Source organism: Rhipicephalus sanguineus, unplaced genomic scaffold (assembly GCF_013339695.2).
Source record: "Rhipicephalus sanguineus isolate Rsan-2018 unplaced genomic scaffold, BIME_Rsan_1.4 Seq4304, whole genome shotgun sequence".
Lineage (NCBI taxonomy): Eukaryota > Metazoa > Arthropoda > Arachnida > Ixodida > Ixodidae > Rhipicephalus > Rhipicephalus sanguineus.
The window spans coordinates 293799-314301 of NW_023615237.1; the positions used below are offsets into that span (position 1 = coordinate 293799).

General features: G+C 44.9%; 1 protein-coding gene across 1 annotated transcript in view; it reads left to right on the plus strand.

Annotated features, from left to right (window-relative positions):
- The window catches only part of LOC119377310 (uncharacterized), an 88672-nt gene that overhangs the window by 16116 nt on the left and 52053 nt on the right, over positions 1-20503 (plus strand). The window contains exons 2-5 of the mRNA XM_049411570.1: positions 1246-1515; positions 3485-3595; positions 11833-11996; positions 12291-12455. Coding sequence (XP_049267527.1) covers positions 1246-1515; positions 3485-3595; positions 11833-11996; positions 12291-12455 — 710 coding nt within the window. The remainder of the gene's footprint in view (positions 1-1245; positions 1516-3484; positions 3596-11832; positions 11997-12290; positions 12456-20503) is intronic.

Below are 20503 nucleotides of genomic sequence, written 5' to 3' on the forward strand. Positions count from 1 at the left end.
CTGACATCGCATTCTCAAACTTCAAGCTGCAGCCTTTGCAGCAAGAGCCATTAACTTTATGCTTTACGAACCACAAGGCCGTTATACTCAAGGGAAAACGTTCCCCTGAGCTTAAAGTCATATATGACGAGTAACAACATCAGGGGAACCTGGAATAGAAAGACCATGAACAGTGATGAAGAAAATAAAACATTTACAGAAATCTAAGTCGACGCATGGCTGCTTCGCATACTACTCAGGGTTCCCTATACGGGGAGATGGCGGGATTTTTTTCTTTGTCATCTGTTAACGTATAATTTACAATGTCATATCCGCGATGGAAATTCGCCACTGCAGCCATGGTGGATCCCGGTATAAAACACTTTTGTGCTAATATATGAAATAAAGTCGAAGTCTGGGTCAGTTGGTATATCACTATGAGGCAAAAACCAGTCAAAAGACGCCGGACAAGAGAAAGAAGTGTGTGCCACTTCTTTCCCTCGTCGGGCGTCTTTTCGACTGGCTTTTCCCCTCAGAGTGTTAATATACGAGTTCCTCAGAATTCGATAATGTCATATTGTAACGTGGTCGTGACGTCGACGAAGGAAGCAGTCGGCGTGTTCAAGATGAAACTTATTATTTGGCCGAACTTGTGGCCGGGAAACGAAAAGTCACACTACAGCAATACACACTGTAGCGGCGAAAAAAGCGTCGGCCGTCGATAAAACTGCTCATGGCTGGCACGCGCCGTCTTTTATACATCACGCATCGAACTTTCCAATCCTATCACTGGTGTTCGCGCAAGCTCTGGAATAATCTAGACTATTCGCGTCCTGCGCGCAATCTTAACAAAGTGATCTACTACAACCGCGAAGCTTCTCGAACGCTGCGGCGCGGTCAACGTCGAGCGTTGCTAAGCGTCTTTGAGGGTGAAACCCGAATACATCAACATAAAACAAGAAGCGGGTGTCGCAATATGAGCTTTTTTCTTCTTTACTTCTATTTGTGCTACGAAGAAAGATATTCGTCATATTGAGCTTGCGTCGCTTTTACCATCGTCGCGAATATACGAAAACGCACTCTTTGTAAAATGGCTGTCGTCACCTTTGTTCAAAAAAATTTTGATTTGAATACAACTTGTGATTTCGCGTAGTTCTGTCATATGGGCATGATATATATGAAATTATCAGTAAAATCGGATGCATCAAATATACGACGTTTTGTGATCTTTCGTGGAATCGACCGTATCTCTGTACACTGTTGCAGATTTGACCTTGCCAGCCGACGCCCGGGTCATTGTCGACCGAAAGGCACTAACAACCGATGCTCTTGCTTTGTTTGAACCTGATCCAAAGGAGTGCACATCGTTCAGTGAGAGGAATGGAGAAATGTGCAAGCGCGCACTCCGCCGTATCCCACGGTTCTTCCTTGGACTATTTCCATGCATAGCGTGGATCAAAAGCTACAACGTGAGGACGTTCCTCGTTCCCGACGTCCTCGCAGGGCTTTCGGTAGCTGTGCTTCACGTGCCACAAGGTGAGAGAATAAAGGTTCACCCTTGTCTCTTTGCTACTTACGTTTATTGAAAGCCCCGTTTCTTTTATAGCAGCAATTGCTCAGACGGTGCCAAGAAAGGAGCAATAGACACGTGATTCCACGTCAGCACATTTCCTGAGGTGCATTGATTCAGGGAGAAAATACTCTATTATTTTGTTCTTGGTTGATACGCTTGAGGAATATTAGTGAAAATCATGTCACCGTTCCTTTATCACACATGCTGCGCGTAGAAAAAAGCTACTTATTATTACGTGATTGCATTAACCTTTTGTGCGCTAGTGGAACACATGTTCTTCCTTCTGCAGAAAATTACTTCTCCAGCATCATCTGTTGCAATTTGCGCAACGCGATGTTGCTGCTATCTTACCTAAGTCCTTTGTATGCGCAATAAAAATGGTTTACCTCGCCATGAACAGGTGGCGGTAGTACCACACTGACGTTCAAACTTGTTCCAATTTTTACGAGAGCTTCTGAATTTTCCTTTCATTCAGAAAAAAAAATCTGCCATTCAAAGTGCCAGGTAATTTTCCCTTTTTTTCTGGTTTTCTAGAGAGGTGATCTTAGCTCCCAGTCATCATGTGTTTATGTAAAGTGGCGCAGTAACTAGGCCGATAAGTGCATCGAAACGCTATCCTCGGAGAAACTGACAGGTTCTTGGCTAAGCCTAATTGTGGATAATGACGCGTTAGAATATTTTTCTTGATTCTATATACATCTTGAAAAGTGGACAGATATTCAAGGACAACACTAGTATTCGACCATTTCGACCGCCAAAGAAAGGACAAAGAAATCGGCAGGAAATGGTCGATGCATGCAGACGTGATGTTTACCGGTACAGACCGCCGCCCTGTGAAGGCTCATAATAGGCAAAGCTGCAGGCGGTGTTGTACTACTGGAAATGACGTACCTAAAATTTTCCCCTGCGCATTTTCAGAAGCGCTACTCTGCACCACTTCTTTCGGCCGTTTCATCCCGCATACCCGGTGATGTGATCGCACGATGGTGCCTTCATTAGTCAGTGGGACAATGTTTTCCCACTTTCTTAATTGGTCAGTGGAACAACGTTTTCCCACTTTTGAACACACTGTCAAGTGTCAGCGGAACGTATAGTCTCCCACTTTTTTTCGGTAATTACTAGATTGATGTTGATGAAATTAGTTGGATACTGTCTCTTTCGGCTCTACAAGTATGTGCAACAGCTGGGCTATACATATATTATCGTGTCAAAATATAGGCGAACCGATAGAGAGTTAGAAAAATGGATAACCATACGCTTTCACGTGGCATTATAGGTCTCCTGATTGTAACTGCTGATAATTTTCTGTGGCTTACTGTTTCATTGTTGGGGGGGGGGGGCGATAGTGCTGTGGTAGCTTATAGAAATGTAGAAGAACAGATTGTTGGGCGAGTTGGTAATGCATTATGTGAAAACTGCGCGAAAAAACCCAGACAAAGGAAAAGATGGACGACACAAGCGCATTTGTCGCTTGTGTTGCTTTGTCGATTATCATTTGTCGATTATGTGCTTGTGTCGTCCGCCTCTTCCTTTGTCTACGTTTTTCACGCAGTTTTCACATAATATAGAAACGTGTACAGCTTATGTTTAAATAACCACGTCCTTTCAAATAAGGTTATCTCTAGATAACGAAGGACGATAAATTCATAGAAATGTATGAGAACATTAGCCTACTGTGGCGATCACAACAACAAAATTGTTTGGCTCGCTTCAGTTGAGAAGCGGTCATTTCAGAGCAACTAAAGATAATGCATAGGTGTAGAAGCTGTTTCTTTTTTCTAATACGGAAGATTGGTGTTGTCGCGGAAGATATATGTTGGCGAAAAGGCATGACGCTTTTGCAAAATATTCCGTTCCTAAGCACCACTATGACAATGAATGTGTGGTAAATATAAAACATCAGCATGTAATTATTGATATATTTCACTGTAGGTCTTGTGTGTGCCATCATAGCCGGAGTGGATCCAGTTCTGGGCCTGTACAGTTCACTTTACCCTGGCTTGATCTACGCTATTATGGGGACTTCGCCTTATGTATCTATAGGTAAGTGCATTAACTAATCCTACTGATAACACGAAGAAGCACGCTTTCGTAAGTAGGTTTGCTCCATTATCTTATTTTCATCTTCTGAGGGTCTACCATTCATTCCAGCGAGTAGCAAGCGTTTGTGTATTAGGCTATTCATAAAAGTATACTTTTTTAGCGTGCTCCTTATCGCCGGAAATTGCAGTTATTAAGCTCATAGCTCTAGTGCGTACACGTATTGGCAGTAACGGCCGGTCACTCTGTTTACAAATCAGCTAAAATCATGAGGCCACATCGGCTTCTATAAATGAAACACCAAAATCTACAACACTGTTAGGGAAGGTTCCCATTCAATCTCAGCGTACTAGTGGAATGCAAGTACGTGGCGCTTCAACACACAGGCAGGAAAACGCTCTATGTGAGACACAAATAGCGATTCTGCACTACGAGATGTAGTAAGCCGGCGTTGCAAGAACCAGTAAAATGAAGCCCGTAATCCAACGTACTTGAGATAAAAAGAAAGGAACGGGAAATCTGGGAGGTTAACCAAGTACGTTTTTGGTTGGCTACCCTAAACTTGGTGAGGGGAACGGAGGTATAACACATAATATAGTCAACAAAAAGACGAATAGGAAAGATTAGAAGACAGTTAGTGTGAGCACACAGAACATGAACACGCGCTTGTAGTTCACAAGTGCTTGCGAAGTACAGTCCACTTGCGACTGCACAAGATGACTTTTGTGGGAGTGTACATGTACGAATGCGTGGATCAAGTACAAAAAATCATGCGGAAACGACCTCCCATCAAGGTGCCGAGGCCTAGCTTTTAGAGAACATCGTTAACTTTTGAAGCATGGGAAATGGCAGAGAAGGTGCCGTCTCCTCACAACCGCAAAAATTGCATGCTGCACTGCTGGACATTCCTATCAAGAAGGAACAAGCATACGATATGAACGTAGCGAGCATTAGCGCGGTACATAAAAGCGAGGGATACGACACTGACGTACAGATAGGTAGGCGCTACACTTCCAACTCTCTCTACGTCTGTGTCATCTCCCTTTCTTTTATGTACCGCGCTAATACACGCTACATTCAAGGATGACCAACTCGCCCGATAGGCAACCCTTCTGAACTTCATTCGTATATGTGACGTTCAATCACGTGGAACACAGTAGTGGAAAAATCCGAGTGACAAACTAAGTCAAAATTCAGGGTTGAAAGATCTTATGCGGAAGTTGTAGAAATCCGGACCCGTGTTCACAAAAGCATCGCGGGCTAAACGTTTTTGTTGGAAAATGTTTCCGGCAATCGCGATGTAGGACATATCATTAGTGAAGCCGGCTGACCAATGGGAAGACTCACTTACGAAGGAGGAGTTTTGTGAATTCGCCCCTCGGTGTATTCCTATGCAAAATTGTAAAGCGGAGAGCAAGTGACTGAAGTTTACAATAACAGAGAGCTGAGCTAGTTGGTATGTATTCATTCTAAAACGACAGTCCTTGGAGGAGCTGCCTTGGATGATAGTCACTGCAAAACCCTAGCATAGGTCCTAAATACTGTTTTAAGCCGAACCTGAAATCAATAGACGTTTTAAGTTTGCCGCGTACAATCACTAGACGTGTTCCTGAAGAAGAGCGTTCCCACTGCATTTCAGACTGCGTTGCTAGCATCAAGGGTTCTAATATGCATCTCAAGTGTTCTGACCCTGTCCGGCCTATGGTTAATTACTCTGTAGAGAAGTAACTCAGGCCAGTAATTTCAGATAAGGAAGGGTATTTTGTAATTATGCCGGACAGTTTGTTCTCAGAAAAAGCATTAACAGCCATAGAAAAGAATTTTTGGACGGTAAAACCTAAGCCATCGGTAGTTGGCAAAGTGCTGTCGACCTTTGTTATGATAATCTTGAGAGAATAGCTTGCAATGTCAAGAAGGCGAAATCGCTTACTTTAGAATTGTTTTTTTTTCAGCCAAAACACATAAGAACGAGATTCCGCTTCGGGCAATCGTTTCAGAGCAAGGCACCTGGCAAGTCGCTGTATCTAGTTATTTGCAGAACTGCTTAACCTCTTTGAGTTTTTCAGACCATTTCCGTATGCGTAATTCTCAGGCGCTAGTTCAGTTCCTCTCAGAGGAGAACCCCGGCTGTTGTAAGACTTTTAGTATGGATATTGAAGACCTGTATTATTCTTTGCCACATGAGGACTTGTTAAAATGTGTTAATGAATGTATTAACGAACAAGGGCACCAGACGGTTTTCACCGATAAATGTGGTGTTTCTACCGGGGCTTTTCTAGAAATCGTTTCTATGTATTTAAAGTCGACGCTGGTAGGTTGGAAGGAATGCCTTTATGTGCAGAAATCAGGGATATGTATTGGTTCTAAAGTTGCTCCGATTCTTAGTGATTTATACCTTAGCAAGATTAACAGTCTTTTGGAAGGCGCCTTAGGTAATGCGGTTATTAAGGGTTTTCGTTATGTGGATGATTATTTGATTTTTTGTAGTGTGGAGGACCTGGAAACGGTGGTAACTTCAGGGAGCGAAAAATTTGAATTAAATGGAAGAGGGCTGAGCTTTACTAAAAAGGTGCCTCAGAATAATGGAATACAATTTCTAGACATTTCCTTAACGTTCCAGAAGAACCACGTGGGCTGGAAGTATTCTCCCAGATCTTCGAAACTGCTGTTAAACTTTTCGTCGAAGCACTCGAAGGTTGTGAAAAGCGGCCTTAATTCAGCCCTCACCAAGTCGTGTGAGCACAAAATGAGTGATAGCTTTAACGCACAGGTTACGCGTGTTTAAGATGTAGCGTACCCTCGGGATGCAGTGGCCACTGTCGCTGAACGTTTAAAGAAGTCTCTTGTGTTAAGTCCGAGCACGGTTGCAGAAAGCGATAAGAAGAAACGTGTCGTAGGTATACCGTACATTCATTGCGTATTTCACAGGCTAAAGAAAGTAGGCAGCGGATACGGCGTTAACGTTGTTTTCGCGGCTGCCAATAAGCTAGGTAAGATTTGTGCCGCGGTGCAGAAGAAGAATGAGCGAGTGAAAGACAAGAAGCGGACCGATATTTGTTTCGTAAAACACACCAACAATGTCACTGATTGCCTTACGAGTGTGGTGTATAAGGTCCCTTTCAGCTGCGGCCGCTTCTACGTAGGACAGACGGGCCAATGCATTAACCAGAGATTGTTGGAAAATAAGAGATCGCTAACAGGAGGCTCACCTTCTAATCTATCTTTACATTGTCGAGATTGTAAGTACACGCCAAAGTTCGATGAATGCGCAGTGTTGTACCGGTATAGAAATGAAGAAACGCGCCTGATGATTGAAGCATGGCATATCGACAATAGAGGCAGCACATGCGTGAGCTAACCGTCGATTACCTTGCATAAAGATGAAATCAAATGCCTTAAGAGTTATCTTCCACGTAGACCGCCACGCGTTCCGGATTGATAGGTTCGCCTGTTGCATGGGCATGCGCAGATAAGTTTTCGTGCCTTCTTTCTTTTCAGCCGTTGTGCGTCTCTTCAGTTGTTAGTCGGCATTTGTGGTGTCCTGACTTCTTTCTTGTGTTCGTGTTTGCGCACCCTGTCTTTTGAGAATGACTGAAGTTACTGCACATTATCCGTTCTACAGGGTGATTTCGGTAACTGTAGATCTTGTTGGTGACCATAGCGTGCAGCTTCGTCGGTGCTGTCGTCGCCGATAATTTTCCATTGGCTCGGCAACCACTGGAATATCATGTCCTCAGCCTACTCGAGCACTTCATTGTACTATAGTGCCTTATTTCGTGCACTAGCTGCTCGTGTAACCCCTGGTGTAAAGCAAACTGTGTCTGTTTTAAAGTTGAGTTTGTGTTGGAGCGGACTGCCCACCTATTAGTTTCCTGCTACTGTACGTATCTTATTGCACCTTCCAAAGCTAGGAGTCCTACTGCTGTTGACGTCGCAACTTTTGAAAACTTAAACGGCAGAGATGTGGCGACAGATGGCATAACCGCATGAACAGATAGCGTAAAAACGAAGAAACAAGCGAGGAAGATAGACACGAGACGAGCGCTCGTCTCGTGTCTCTGTTCCTCGCTTGTGTCTTCGTTTTTTGAGCTACCTGCTCAAGTATGCAATCTTACAAAGTCGCCCACATTTCAGTTCTCGTGCATAACTTCTGCCCCGGTAGGGCTAGAGAATTAGTGCAGCAGCAAATTGTGCGTATGCGGTCAAAATGTGTTTCGTTTCCGAGAAACAGGGAAGACAGCTGCTTTAGGTCTAGTGGTGATAGGTGTGCCTTTCTAACGACCCCAGAAACCGATATGCACACATAAGATTGATGGAGACACAAAAGTGCAGATGCCGGACGCTTCGAAGGTTTGAAGTCACACGACGATGACTGATGGCGACTGGTCACTAACAATACCGCAGAATGAAGCAAGTGCTTCTGTTCTGGAAAACACGCTAAATCATGTGATTGTGTCAGTGATAGGTGTCCAGCGTGGGCTAATAACGTCTCAACAATTATATGAGCTGTGACATACCATTCCCGTGCAAAAGCAATTGTTGCAGCTGTCGAAGAACATCTCGGAAGGCCCAGATGTTGACGAAGTGCTCAGGCTTGCGCGCTCTCTAATATAGGGATATTAGCAGGGGTGTGCGAATATTCGAAAGTTTCGAATATTTGTCGAATATTACATTCGAAATATTCGTATTCGATTCGAAAATCATGTATTCGAAAAGTTTCGAATATTCGAAAAAATCGAATATGCGATTCGATTATCATGCATAAAATAACTCGTCTTCCGCATTTCTACTGCGTTTGTATCTCTAAAAACGTTGCCGAGAGGAGCGATAAACATCGTAAGTACACGGAGGCACGATATCTACCTGCGACGAGCGCCCCAATACGTATGGTTTATTGCTGGTGCATCTCCGACGTGCAGCGCTGTTGGCGATCATGTAACCGTACATTTTCAATAATATGCGGCCGTAACGTGCCGCACTACCACTCGTTCACTATGCGGGACCACTTCTGAAGAAAGACAGTGACCCACGTGACTGGCGGCGGACTGTAGGCACCTTCACATACCCCAGTCTGCAAAGCTTTGCCCCATGTAACTCTGTTTCAAGCGAGCGTGCCTTTTCAGTGACAGGGGGGGGGGGGGGGGTTGTCTCTGTTACAAGGCAGCGCATGCTGCCTGATCATGTGGAGCAACTCATATTTCTTCATGATAACATGTAGTCATTACTTTCATTGTGCCGCGATATTTGCTTGTGTTGTGATGTGCATTGTGCTAGCCTGGACATTGTGTTCTGGAGATAGCAGTGTCTGTTGTGTTGCCAGTCAGGCTTTTAATGTTTTTTTTAGGTGCGAAGCTCCTTAAGGCGGCACCCGTTCGTCCCTCGTAATCGTAGTCGTAGTAGTCGTAGTGCGTAACCAGTCTTACGCCTTGACCTCCAAGGTGGTGCCGGTGGGAGTTTTTTCCTGTGCGTTGTTGAACAATAAAAAATTCGCAGCGTGCGCGTTAACTAAAAGCCGAATTCTTCTGTCTCTCATTCCCCATTAGCAGCCATTGGCATGTTCCAGTAGGAAACGTTAGTAGAAGTAGAAGTGTAAGTGTTAGCTAAAAGCCGACTTCTTCTGTCTCTCATTCCCATTAGCAGCCATTGTTTACCTCCAAGGTAGTGCCTGGTGAGATTTCTCCTGTGCGTGATTAAACAATAAAAATTTTGTTCAAAACGCCGTTGATTGATGAAATAAACCAACGAAAGCCGCCAGATGTTTTGTAAAAGCAAAACGAAACAACGCCAGATGTTTCTAAAGCAAAACGAAAAGACGCCAGCTGCTTAACGAGAGACGCCAGATGTTTTCTAAAGCAATGGTTTTCTAAACAATGAAAATTCACAGCGTACATGTAAAATTAAAGTGAGCTGCAAGTCGTCATAACTCATCGAACCTTTAGTGTAAACGCGCCCGATCTCACGTCGGTGATGATGTACTGGGCAGAATTCACGGAAGATTCACGGTTTACCGATAAACCTCCGCAGCTTCGCCCACTCATCATCATTCACTCCGTGGATATGCTGTGATTTTTTTTCTTCAAATAGCTACATGTTAAATGAAATATCGTTACTGTGGAGGCATTTTTCCTTTGATATTTGATATTCAATTCGATATTGAAGCTGGATATTCGTATTCGATTCGTATTCGAAAAATTTGATATTCGCACACCCCTAGATATTAGTCATGCTTATGCTGGACAAGGTAGAGAGACTATATCTGAAAAATCTAAGCGAAAAAGTTGTATATAGCTGAAACAATCAGCACACGAATAATCCTCAAGATTTGCCTGGAATTCACTTTAATAGATTATCAGAATAAATGAGCTTTTTTCTTTAGGAAGGAGACATGTGGCTCTAGTGGACACAAATCAACTTTTCCGTTTAGATGAACATTTACCGACCGTATATTGGATTCTATTCTGCATCATTAATGATATGACATACGCCTAACACACTTGGTTTGCTTTTTTGTACAAACAAGAAAACTACCATGTTCTTGTAATGTTATACCGCAGACAATGGTGTACAGCTGATGCTCTTAGCAAGGTATGCACTGAATAACAACCGTTGTTAGCCAAAGAATGTGACTCGTGTTCCTTCCTCTGTCCTCGTGAGATGTGTGCTGTTTTTAGGTGCTAAGCATTTCTTGGCGAACCAATGGCACCTTCAGCTGATCTATCTATCTATCTATCTATCTATCTATCTATCTATCTATCTATCTATCTATCTATCTATCTATCTATCTATCTATCTATCTATCTATCTATCTATCTATCTATCTATCTATCTATCGCCTACATCTGGCACAGAAGGGCATGAGTGTATGACGAATATGACTGTCTGGTCATGACGAATAACTTGAAAATCCTGCCGCGTGTGTCATGAATCCCTTTCCTCTAGTCACATGTGGCACATACCCGTATACCACACGCCACGGTATATGCGGATATGTGCCACAGGTGACTCACAGTTCATATCTACCCAGGAACGGCGAGAACAGACAAACTTTGGTAATTCAAACATGAGAGCGTTACAAAAATCTGGCATCGGTAGCGTTGACCCGACGAACGGCAAGAATAAAAATCAGGATCCCAGCAGGAATCGAACCCAGGCATCCCGCGTCACAGTCAAGTATTCTACAACAGATCCACGCCAGGTCTTGGAAGTACTTTGCAAAAATATGTTATGCAGGTACTCTGTTGATTCTACATCAACTGTGGTTGCGGTGGTGGATATTTAATTTTATAACAAGGTAGTAAACATTACGTATGCGCTCCTATGATGCAGGCGTCATGTCGGGTCAACGTCAATTGTGGCTTCAGTGTTGGCAACGCTTTTATTAAAGTCAAATAAACGTTACATATGTACTCCTATCACTCAGCAAGCTATACTGAAGCGTTGCTTGACTCCGAAGGTAGAGGCTAACGAATCATATTCACATCATCGCAACGTGCCGTGCTCTCAGTTTCGATAAAATTGACGTCTTTGCTCTAACGTGAGTGCTGACGTTACGTAAGACCATAAGTTACCCACTTAAGCGTCAATGTAGTTGACGTGCCTGGTAAGCGCACGAGGTGCACAAAGCTCCTCCTTTCACATAAACACCTCAGTCCACCTCGTAACGCTTGGCTCAACGCCAAAAGATGCAGCATAGACAGCTACTCGCTGAGTGCTCCGTATGAAACCAATTCGCACAGTGCATGGGATCTGCTGAATTTTCGCCTTGTGATGATGACCAACAAAGCAGCTCGGGAAATATTATTTGATATGAGGACTAATTGAAAAATGACAGTCGCATTCGACATGTGCAGTGGCGTTTATATTGGCGTATACGATCATTTACGGGTATGCCTATTTGCCGCTTCTGGTTTGCTTCGGTTTGTTTGCGCTTTTCTAGCTAATAATTTTTCTAGGCTTCGTGCTTATTTGAGTATGCGGAACGTTCTTATAATTGTGAGGAAATAGATAGTCGAAACTACTAGACCTTGTAATTGGTTGGCCAGCACTAATGTAACCTACCTTCTCAATGCGTGCATTTATTAAACAACGAAAAACGTTGCCCAGAAGCTGCTTTTAAAATTAGTTGTGCTGGAGTCTTTACATGGGCGCCGGATGGTACATGTCCGAAGAAAAGAAGTAAACGAACTCCGTCACTTCAACAGAGAAGGCCGAAGCGTTGCTTTTCAAACATTCTTTCGCAGGCGTGTTTCCTGTAACAGCACTCATGACTGGTGTGGCGGTCCAAAAATACGGCTTCATCTCTGACAACGCGACGGCCCTTGCTGACGATGGAGCCCAGCTATCCATTGAACAGTCGAGAAACGGTGTAGCCACCACGATTGCATTCATGAGCGGGCTTATTCAGGTGAGGTACCGTTGCAAAGTGCACGAGCCTTCTTCCCGCTTTTACGAAACTTTGGCATTTCTTTCTTACATTTTCATCATTCATTTGTACAATTACGTTACAATAGAGGCGATACTGTACATGACAGCTTATGGCAGTGCGCAACAGAAACAAGGACGACAAGGCAGCATAAGAATAGACAGAAAACTGAAGACAGAGACGTGACAAAACATTATATTTCTCTGTCGTTTCTTTTTATGCGTTCTGCCATAAGCTATTATGCCTAACCAACTAACCAATTGTGTTCCCGCCCAGGTAGCCTTGTGGCTATTGCCATTAGACCGGTTGGCGGCCATCATATCACCTGTAATGGCCGAAGGCTTTCTCACGGCCACCGCAGTCATGGTCATCGTCAGCCAGCTGCCGGCGGTCTTCGGAAGCGGTGCCCAAACTAGCAAAGGGCTTTTCGGTACTCCACTGGTGAGCAAAACTAGGACACCCTTGGCAGCAACGGTTCCTTGTGATCATGCGTCTCCCGTTGTCGGCCACCTTCAAAAGGCGTTGAGCCAAAATCCGGCGCCATTATCCGGGCATCAATCGTTGCGAGAGCGAAGCGAGACATTGGGGCAACCCGGAAAAAAGCCAAAAGCTTAGAAAATGAGGTCTTTCGCAGTCCACCCCTCGTACGAGGCCGCATTGTATATTCTAGTTAGGGGCCAGAAAATTACAAAAAAAAAAAAGATATTTCTTCAGAGTTCTAAGTCTTTCTTCACACCGTCACTGGAGCCGTCAGTGGAAGTGTCATTTGCAAGAGTGACGTTCCAAATGCAGATAGGGCACCCTACACTTTGTCTTTTAAACGCCAGTTCCACGCCTGCGCTCTTTTGAATGCCTACGGTGGGCGAGTAAACGGCGCTCTGCCAGATGTAATCGGGGTGACAACGGTTTGGCGGCGCTAGTTCCCGCCTCCTCCTAAAGTCACTGTAACGGGAAAAGTACCGCGTTCCTTTTCTCTTCACCGCCGCGCCCTTTCGGCGGCTTCGCCACATAAATGGTCCAGCTCGCTCACCTCGCTAGTGTCTCCCGGCGGCAGACGCACGGCGCTTTGGAGGGCGATTGTTTTTATAGGCTCAGGAAAGCGTCCAGGAACATTACGACATCCCGTATCGTTTTGAGACTTCATCGAAAGCCTATCGAGGCATCGAAGAATGCCCGGGTGAGACCCTCTTTGCCCTTCCCAGCGGGAAAAAGGATGCCAAACGACGGGCTGTGTCGCTGCACAGAATTAGGCGGAAAAAATTTGTTCCCATGACTGATACCTGCATTGTGAGGTAAGCGCTTCATTGAGAATTCGCGAATGTTTCGAGGAATGTTAGCGCCTACCCTGCACTAGTGCAGCTTGTTTCGCATGGTTGTCGCAGGAGGTTCATGCACAATAACATTTTATTATGTTTGGCGTAAAATTGACGCCTTTCGGCTCACATATAATGATCAGCGCGCCATGAAAACTGACTGCTACAGATTGGTACTGCCTGACGTGACTGTATGACGAACACAAATAACACGTGGTAGCATGAAAATAATGACTGATGCTCTCGCGGCCAGTTCGCTTGCTTAATATGCACCAAATATGGTATTGCGCGACGTGACTGTATGACGAACATAAATACCCTGCGGTAACATGAAAATAATGGTGTGCATGTCATGTAAGGCATGACTTACATGCCATGTTCATGATGCTCTCGCGGCCGGTTCGCTTGCTTGATATGCACCAAAATCGGTATTGCGTGACGTGACTGTATGACGAACATAAATACCCTGCAGTAACATGAAAATAATGAACACGAAAATAATGGTATGCATGTAATGTAAGGCATGATTTACATGCCAAGCTCATGATGCTCTCGCAGCCGGTTCGCTTGTTGATATGCACCAAAATCGGTATTGCGTGACGTGACTGTATGGCCAACATAAATACCGTGCGGTAACATGAAAATAGTGGTACGCATGTCATGTAAGGCATGATTTACATGCCATGCTCATGATGCTCTCACGGCCGGTTCTCTTGCTTGATATGCACCAAAATCGGTATTGCGTGACGTGACTGTAATGCTAACGTTAACAGCAGGTAACTTGAAAATAATGACACGCATGTCATGTAAGGCATGATTTACATGCCATGCTCATGATGCTCTCGCGGCCGGTTCGCTTGTTTGATATGCACCAAAATCGGTATTGCTTGACGTGACTGTATGACCAACATAAATACCGTCATGATTTTCACGTTACGACTTGTCATTCGTGTTCGTCAAACAGTCACCTCACGCAATACCAATTTGGGTGTATTTCAAGCTAGCGAACCACCCGCCATCGCAGCATGAGCGTGGCAAGTAAGTCATGCCGTACATGACATGGAAGTCATGATTTTCATGTTACCACCTATCACTAACGTTCGTCATACAGAAATAGCTCGTCATGAAAGTTTTGGTATATATGCATTTCATTAAACGACCGCGAGCGCCCCGAAACCATGTAATGTAAATCATGTTTTACATGGCATGTCTGTCATGATTTGCCCGTTATAACCAGTCACATATGTTCGTCATACACTCTTGTCACGCCATACCAATTTTGTTGTGTATCAAGCTATCGAAGCGGCCGCGAGTGCACCATGAGCGTGGCATGTAAACCATGCCGTACATGGCATGCATCTCATTATTTTTATGTTATCACCTTAATTTAAATTCGTCATACAGTCATGTATTGCCATACCAAATTTGGTGAATTTCCGATTAACGAAGCGGCCAGGACAGCACAAAGTCGGGGGCGGATAGATAGATAGATAGATAGATAGATAGATAGATAGATAGATAGATAGATAGATAGATAGATAGATAGATAGATAGATAGATAGATAGATAGATAGATACAAAGTCACAGAAATTCGCTAAGAAGTGCTTCGCATTTAATAAATGCAGACAGCCGAGCGCGTAAATGCCGCGCAGTTCGCATTTCTTTATCGCGTTAGTACTCGTGCGTGCGCATGTAGGCAAGTGAAAATTGCCGCTATTTCTTTCCTAATCAGTCAGAGAAAAGCGGTATGCTTCATTCGGGGCTGCAAAAGCGCACGCAATGCGTAAAACATGCGTTACTCCACGTGAAATCAACACCGCACCACCGCAGCTTCGGCCGCGCTGGACCAAATATGGCGGCGCGCACGACGGTCGCGGTACTTTTCCCGTTCCAGTGACTTTACCTCCTCCTAAAGCCCCTTGATCTAGAAAGTAGCGACACTTTCCTCCGCGCGCGCGTTTTCCTCCTCAATTCTCCTCGGATTTCTCCCCTCCCCTGGCCGGCGCGCTGCGCACGGCACGCTGAACCCTCCACTGGCTCGCCGCAGCCGCATTAAAATCACTGCGCGCGCTTGTTTAATCGGCCCCTTGAAGCGTCAAATGAGAACCTGTTTCTTAAGCAATAGTCATGACGAAAGTGGGCTTCCGATAGAACAAAGTGACAAATATATTTTTAAAGACGCTTCGTTATATACAAATAAGCGCTTCGAAAAAAATGAGTATATCAACTGGCGGCTGAGCGGTTTACCTTCCCGTCGCCGCCTCGGCTGTCCTTAACACGGTGTATTAACGCATATAATGTAATCAGCATAAAGTATAGGCGAGAATTTTTTTCATAATTGTGGTCTTGATGAGCTAAAAGAAGGCACCCAAGAAGGAATGTGGTGGTTTACTTAAATTGGGCCAAATGAGTGAGCCCGAAGCCTTTTTGTGTCAATGCCGCTGTCAGACACGCACGCACACGATGCATGCACGCAGGCACACACACACGCTTATACGCACGTGATAGCGTGTGTGTGTACATACGTACACACACGGACATGCATACACAGCGATACAGACACGCACACACATAGATACACACGATCATACGCACGGGATACAGGCACGCACGCTCATACACACGCAATATAGATACGCACATACATACACAGGCGCGTACACACGTGTTACAGACACACGTGCGTGGACATGCGAACAGACACGCACGCACTTACATACACATGCGCATACACACGCGATATAGACACGCACGCACGCACATACATACATATACGTACGCATATATACGCGATACAGACACGCACGCACATACATACATACATACATACACACGCGATACAGACACGCGCGCTCATACATACATACACACGCGATACAGACACGCTCGCTCATACATACATACACATGCGATACAGACACGCACGCTCATACATACACACGCGATACAGACACACACGCACATACATACACACGTGATACAGACACACACGCACATACATACACACGTGATACAGGCACACACGCACATACATACACACGCGATACAGACACGCACGCTCATACATACATACGCGATACAGACACGCACGCACATACATACACACGCGATACAGACACACACGCACATACATACATACACACGCGATACAGACACGCACGCACATACATACACGCGATACAGACACGCACGCTCATACACACATACACAGGCGATACAGACACGCACGCTCATACATACATACACACGCGATACAGATACGCACGCACATACATACATACACACGCGATACAGACACGCACGCACATATACACACGCGATACAGACACGCACGCTCATACATACATACACACGCGATACAGACACGCACGCTCATACATACATACACACGCGATACAGACACGCACGCACGTACATACACACGCTATGCAGACACGCACATACATACACACGCGATGCAGACACGCACGCGCATAAATACACACGCGATACTGACACGCAGGCACATACATACACACGCGATACAGACACGCACGCACATACACAGCGATATAGAAACGCACGCGCATGCACAAGTGATACAGAGTACAGACACGCACGCGCAGGCGCACGCATACACATACGTGCGTACACGCACAAACACCGCGAATACACAAACGCACTCACATGCACTCACACGTTAACACGTGCGCACACGCACATACAAACGCAGGCGCACATATGCGCACATACAAACACGCATACACCTGCACACACCCGTACACACACGCCTGGAGGGTTCATGGCGGACGTGAGCAGCTGAAAGCGCGCGAAGTCTGCTTGCGCTCGCTTCTCGTGACGTCAGGGTCACCTGACTGGGAGCTATCGCGCGTCGCAGCCATTCAGCGTTGCGGATGCGCCGGCTCCGCGAAAGAGAGGGCGAAAAAAGAGGAGGTTGACGGCGCGGCGAGGATGAGCCGGCGTGGATAAAGGAGCGTCGCTACTTTCCAACATCAAGGGGCTTTACCTCCTCCGAGAGAAGGCGCCACGTTGCGTGCGGCGCTCTAGCCTGGTGTAACGTCATGGCCGCACACGCTAGGTAAAGCACAAGATTTATCTCACGCAATGACAGCAAAGAAATGTGTTCATACGGAGAAGTGCCGGGTGTAGTGTGTTTTTGGTGGGGTGTCCGCTTGCAAACGTGCTCAAGAATGTGGCTAGTATATTCTCTAACCAATCTGCCTTGCCGTCAGCCATTTCATGCTTATATCTACTCTCGATTACGGGATAGCCAGTGATCTTTCTTTTCAAAATTTCCAAGGAAGGTGCGCCTAACCTTGCGCATGGACGTTTTTGATGGCAATTAGGCTATTGGCCTACATATCACACATATATACTTAGCAAGTACTTATTCAAAGAATAAAGTACTTGTATACTACGTCGACTACTGCTAAAGGTGAAAGGAATGGAAAGTACTTTCCTTCATTGATCTTTTCAAGAATCATGGGATGCATTCTGAAACAACCTTACTTTGAGAAAGGTACGTGTGTACACTGTAGCGAAACTTCCCCTGCTTTCTCTACATTAAGAAAATTGTGGTTCATGAACGGCGGTGTGATTGCCACGAAGCTAAAGATTACGTCCCGTTGTGAAGAAATAGCACACAAGCAAATGCTGTCGCGTACAAAAAATTCGGCAGATCCCACGCATTCTTGGGATCGATGTAAGGCGAAGCAGCCAGCAAACAGCTGCATACAGCGCCTCGTTTGTCTTTGAGGGAAATGAAGTCATTCTTATCATGACCTCTAGTCCACTATATATCGCATGTTTGTCATGCATGCATGCGTGCATGTACAATATGGTATATACCTTGCTAATGAAACCTATATTCTGGGACATACAATGCATGACCTGTCGTTTATGTTCGTCACGCACTCAGGCCATGCATGTATGGCATCACGACATGCATGCCATACATGACATGCATGTCGTCATTTCCATGTTAGGACCTGTCGCTTATGTTCATCATACAGACACGTCGCGGAGTACCAGTTTTGGTGCATATCAAGCTAGCGAAACGGTCGCCAACGCACCATGCGCATGTCATCTAAGTCATGCCGTACGTGGCATGCATGTCATGATTCTTATGTTACCACCTGTCATTTATGTTCGTTGTACAGACACGTCCCGCAAAAAGAGCTTTGGTGTATATCAAGTAGCGAGTTGGTCGCGAGCGCACCATCAGCGTGTCATGTAAATTATGCCCTACATGACATACATGTCATGGAACCACTTGTCATTTATGTTTGTCATACAATCACGTCACGCAATACCAGTTTTGATGCATATCAAGCTAGTGAACTGGCCGAGAACGCATCATGAGTGTAGCATGCAAATCATGCTGTGTGTACATGAAATAAACGTCATGATTGTCATGTTACCAGCTGTCATTTATGTTCGTTTTACAGCAATGTCGCGCAATACCACATTTGGTGCATATCAAGCTAGCGAACCGGCCGCGACCGCGCCATGAGAGTGGCATGTAAATCATACGCTACATGACATGCATACCATTATTGTCATGTTACCACCTACCATTTTGTTCGTCTACAGAAACATCCCGCAAAACCAACTTTGGTGTACATCAAGCTAGCGACACAACCGTGACCACACATGAGCGTGACATGTAAATCATGCCCTACATGACATGCATGTCATGATTGCCATGTTACTACCTGTCAAATATGTACGTCATCCAGTCCTATCTCCCAATACCAAATTTACATGTCAAGCTAGCAAAACGGCAGCGAGCGCACCATGAGCGTGACACGTAAATCACGTCGTAGATGGCATGCATGTCATAATTTTCATGTCAACACCTGGTATTTATGTTCGTCATACAGAAATGTGTTGTCATGCAAATTTTGGTATATATCCATTTAATTAAACAGCCGTGAGTGCCCCGAAACCATGACATGTAAATCATGCTGTACCTGACATGGGTGAGATGATTTGCACGTTAGGACCTGTCCCTTATGTTTGTAATACACTCATGACACATCATAACAATTTTGGTAGATACTGCCACGCGCGATTCGTTCGCTATGTTTGTGTAACTGGTTCGTTGCACGCGTGATCGCTGTCTTGCGCGGGCGGCGCCAGAATGTCTGGGAACATTCCATATTGTAGTAGATCATTTTGTCAAGATTGCGCTCATGACGCGAATAGTCAAGATTATTCCAGAGCTTGCGCAACCACCAGTGATAAGGCTAGAAAGTTCGATGCATGATGTATAAAAGACGGCGCGTCCTAGCAATGATCAGTTTTATCGACGGCCGACGCTCTGTTCGCCTGCTATCAGTGTACGGTCTGTATTGCTGTTGTTTGACTTTCCGTTTCCGGGCCACAAGCTCGGCCAAATAAAGTTTCATTTCAGACACGCCGACTGCTGCCTTCGTCGACGTCACGTCCCCGTGACAATATCAAGTAAACGAAACAGCCACAAGAGCGTCAAGGCCGTAGCATGTAAATCATGCCGTTCATGATATGCATGTCGTGATTTTCATGTTATGACATGTCGTTTGCGTTCGTCGTATAGTCATGTTATGGCACACCAATTTTGGTATACATCTCATCAACGAAACGGCCAGGAGAGCACAGTCTTAGGCGGATAGATAGATAGATAGATAGATAGATAGATAGATAGATAGATAGATAGTTAGATAGATAGATAGATAGATAGATAGATAGATAGATAGATAGATAGATAGATAGATAGATAGATAGATAGATAGATAGATAGATAGATAGATACGCTCAAAGTTGCAGAAGTTCGTTAAGAAATGCTTCGATTTTAAAAGCCTACCATTGAAGTGGGATCGCGAAAGGGGGCCATGTATTCCAGAAAAGGACTGCAAAAATTCTTATCGGTGGTGTTGTTAAACTCATCTGTAACGAATGTAGTATTCTTCAGATAAAACACTTAAAAACGGCACTGACTTGAGGAGGCCATGCTCAAACTAAATACAATATCATTGCATGCCATAGGGTGAGACAACAAACACGAAGGGTGCCTCATTTGTTTTCATGCTCGTTCGTGATGTGACACGCAGGGTTCTTTTTAGCTTCGGAATACTGTCCTAGATCAAGAACACATCAGTCGCGTCATCGCTCCGTCGGCTTCTGATGCTGGCGTT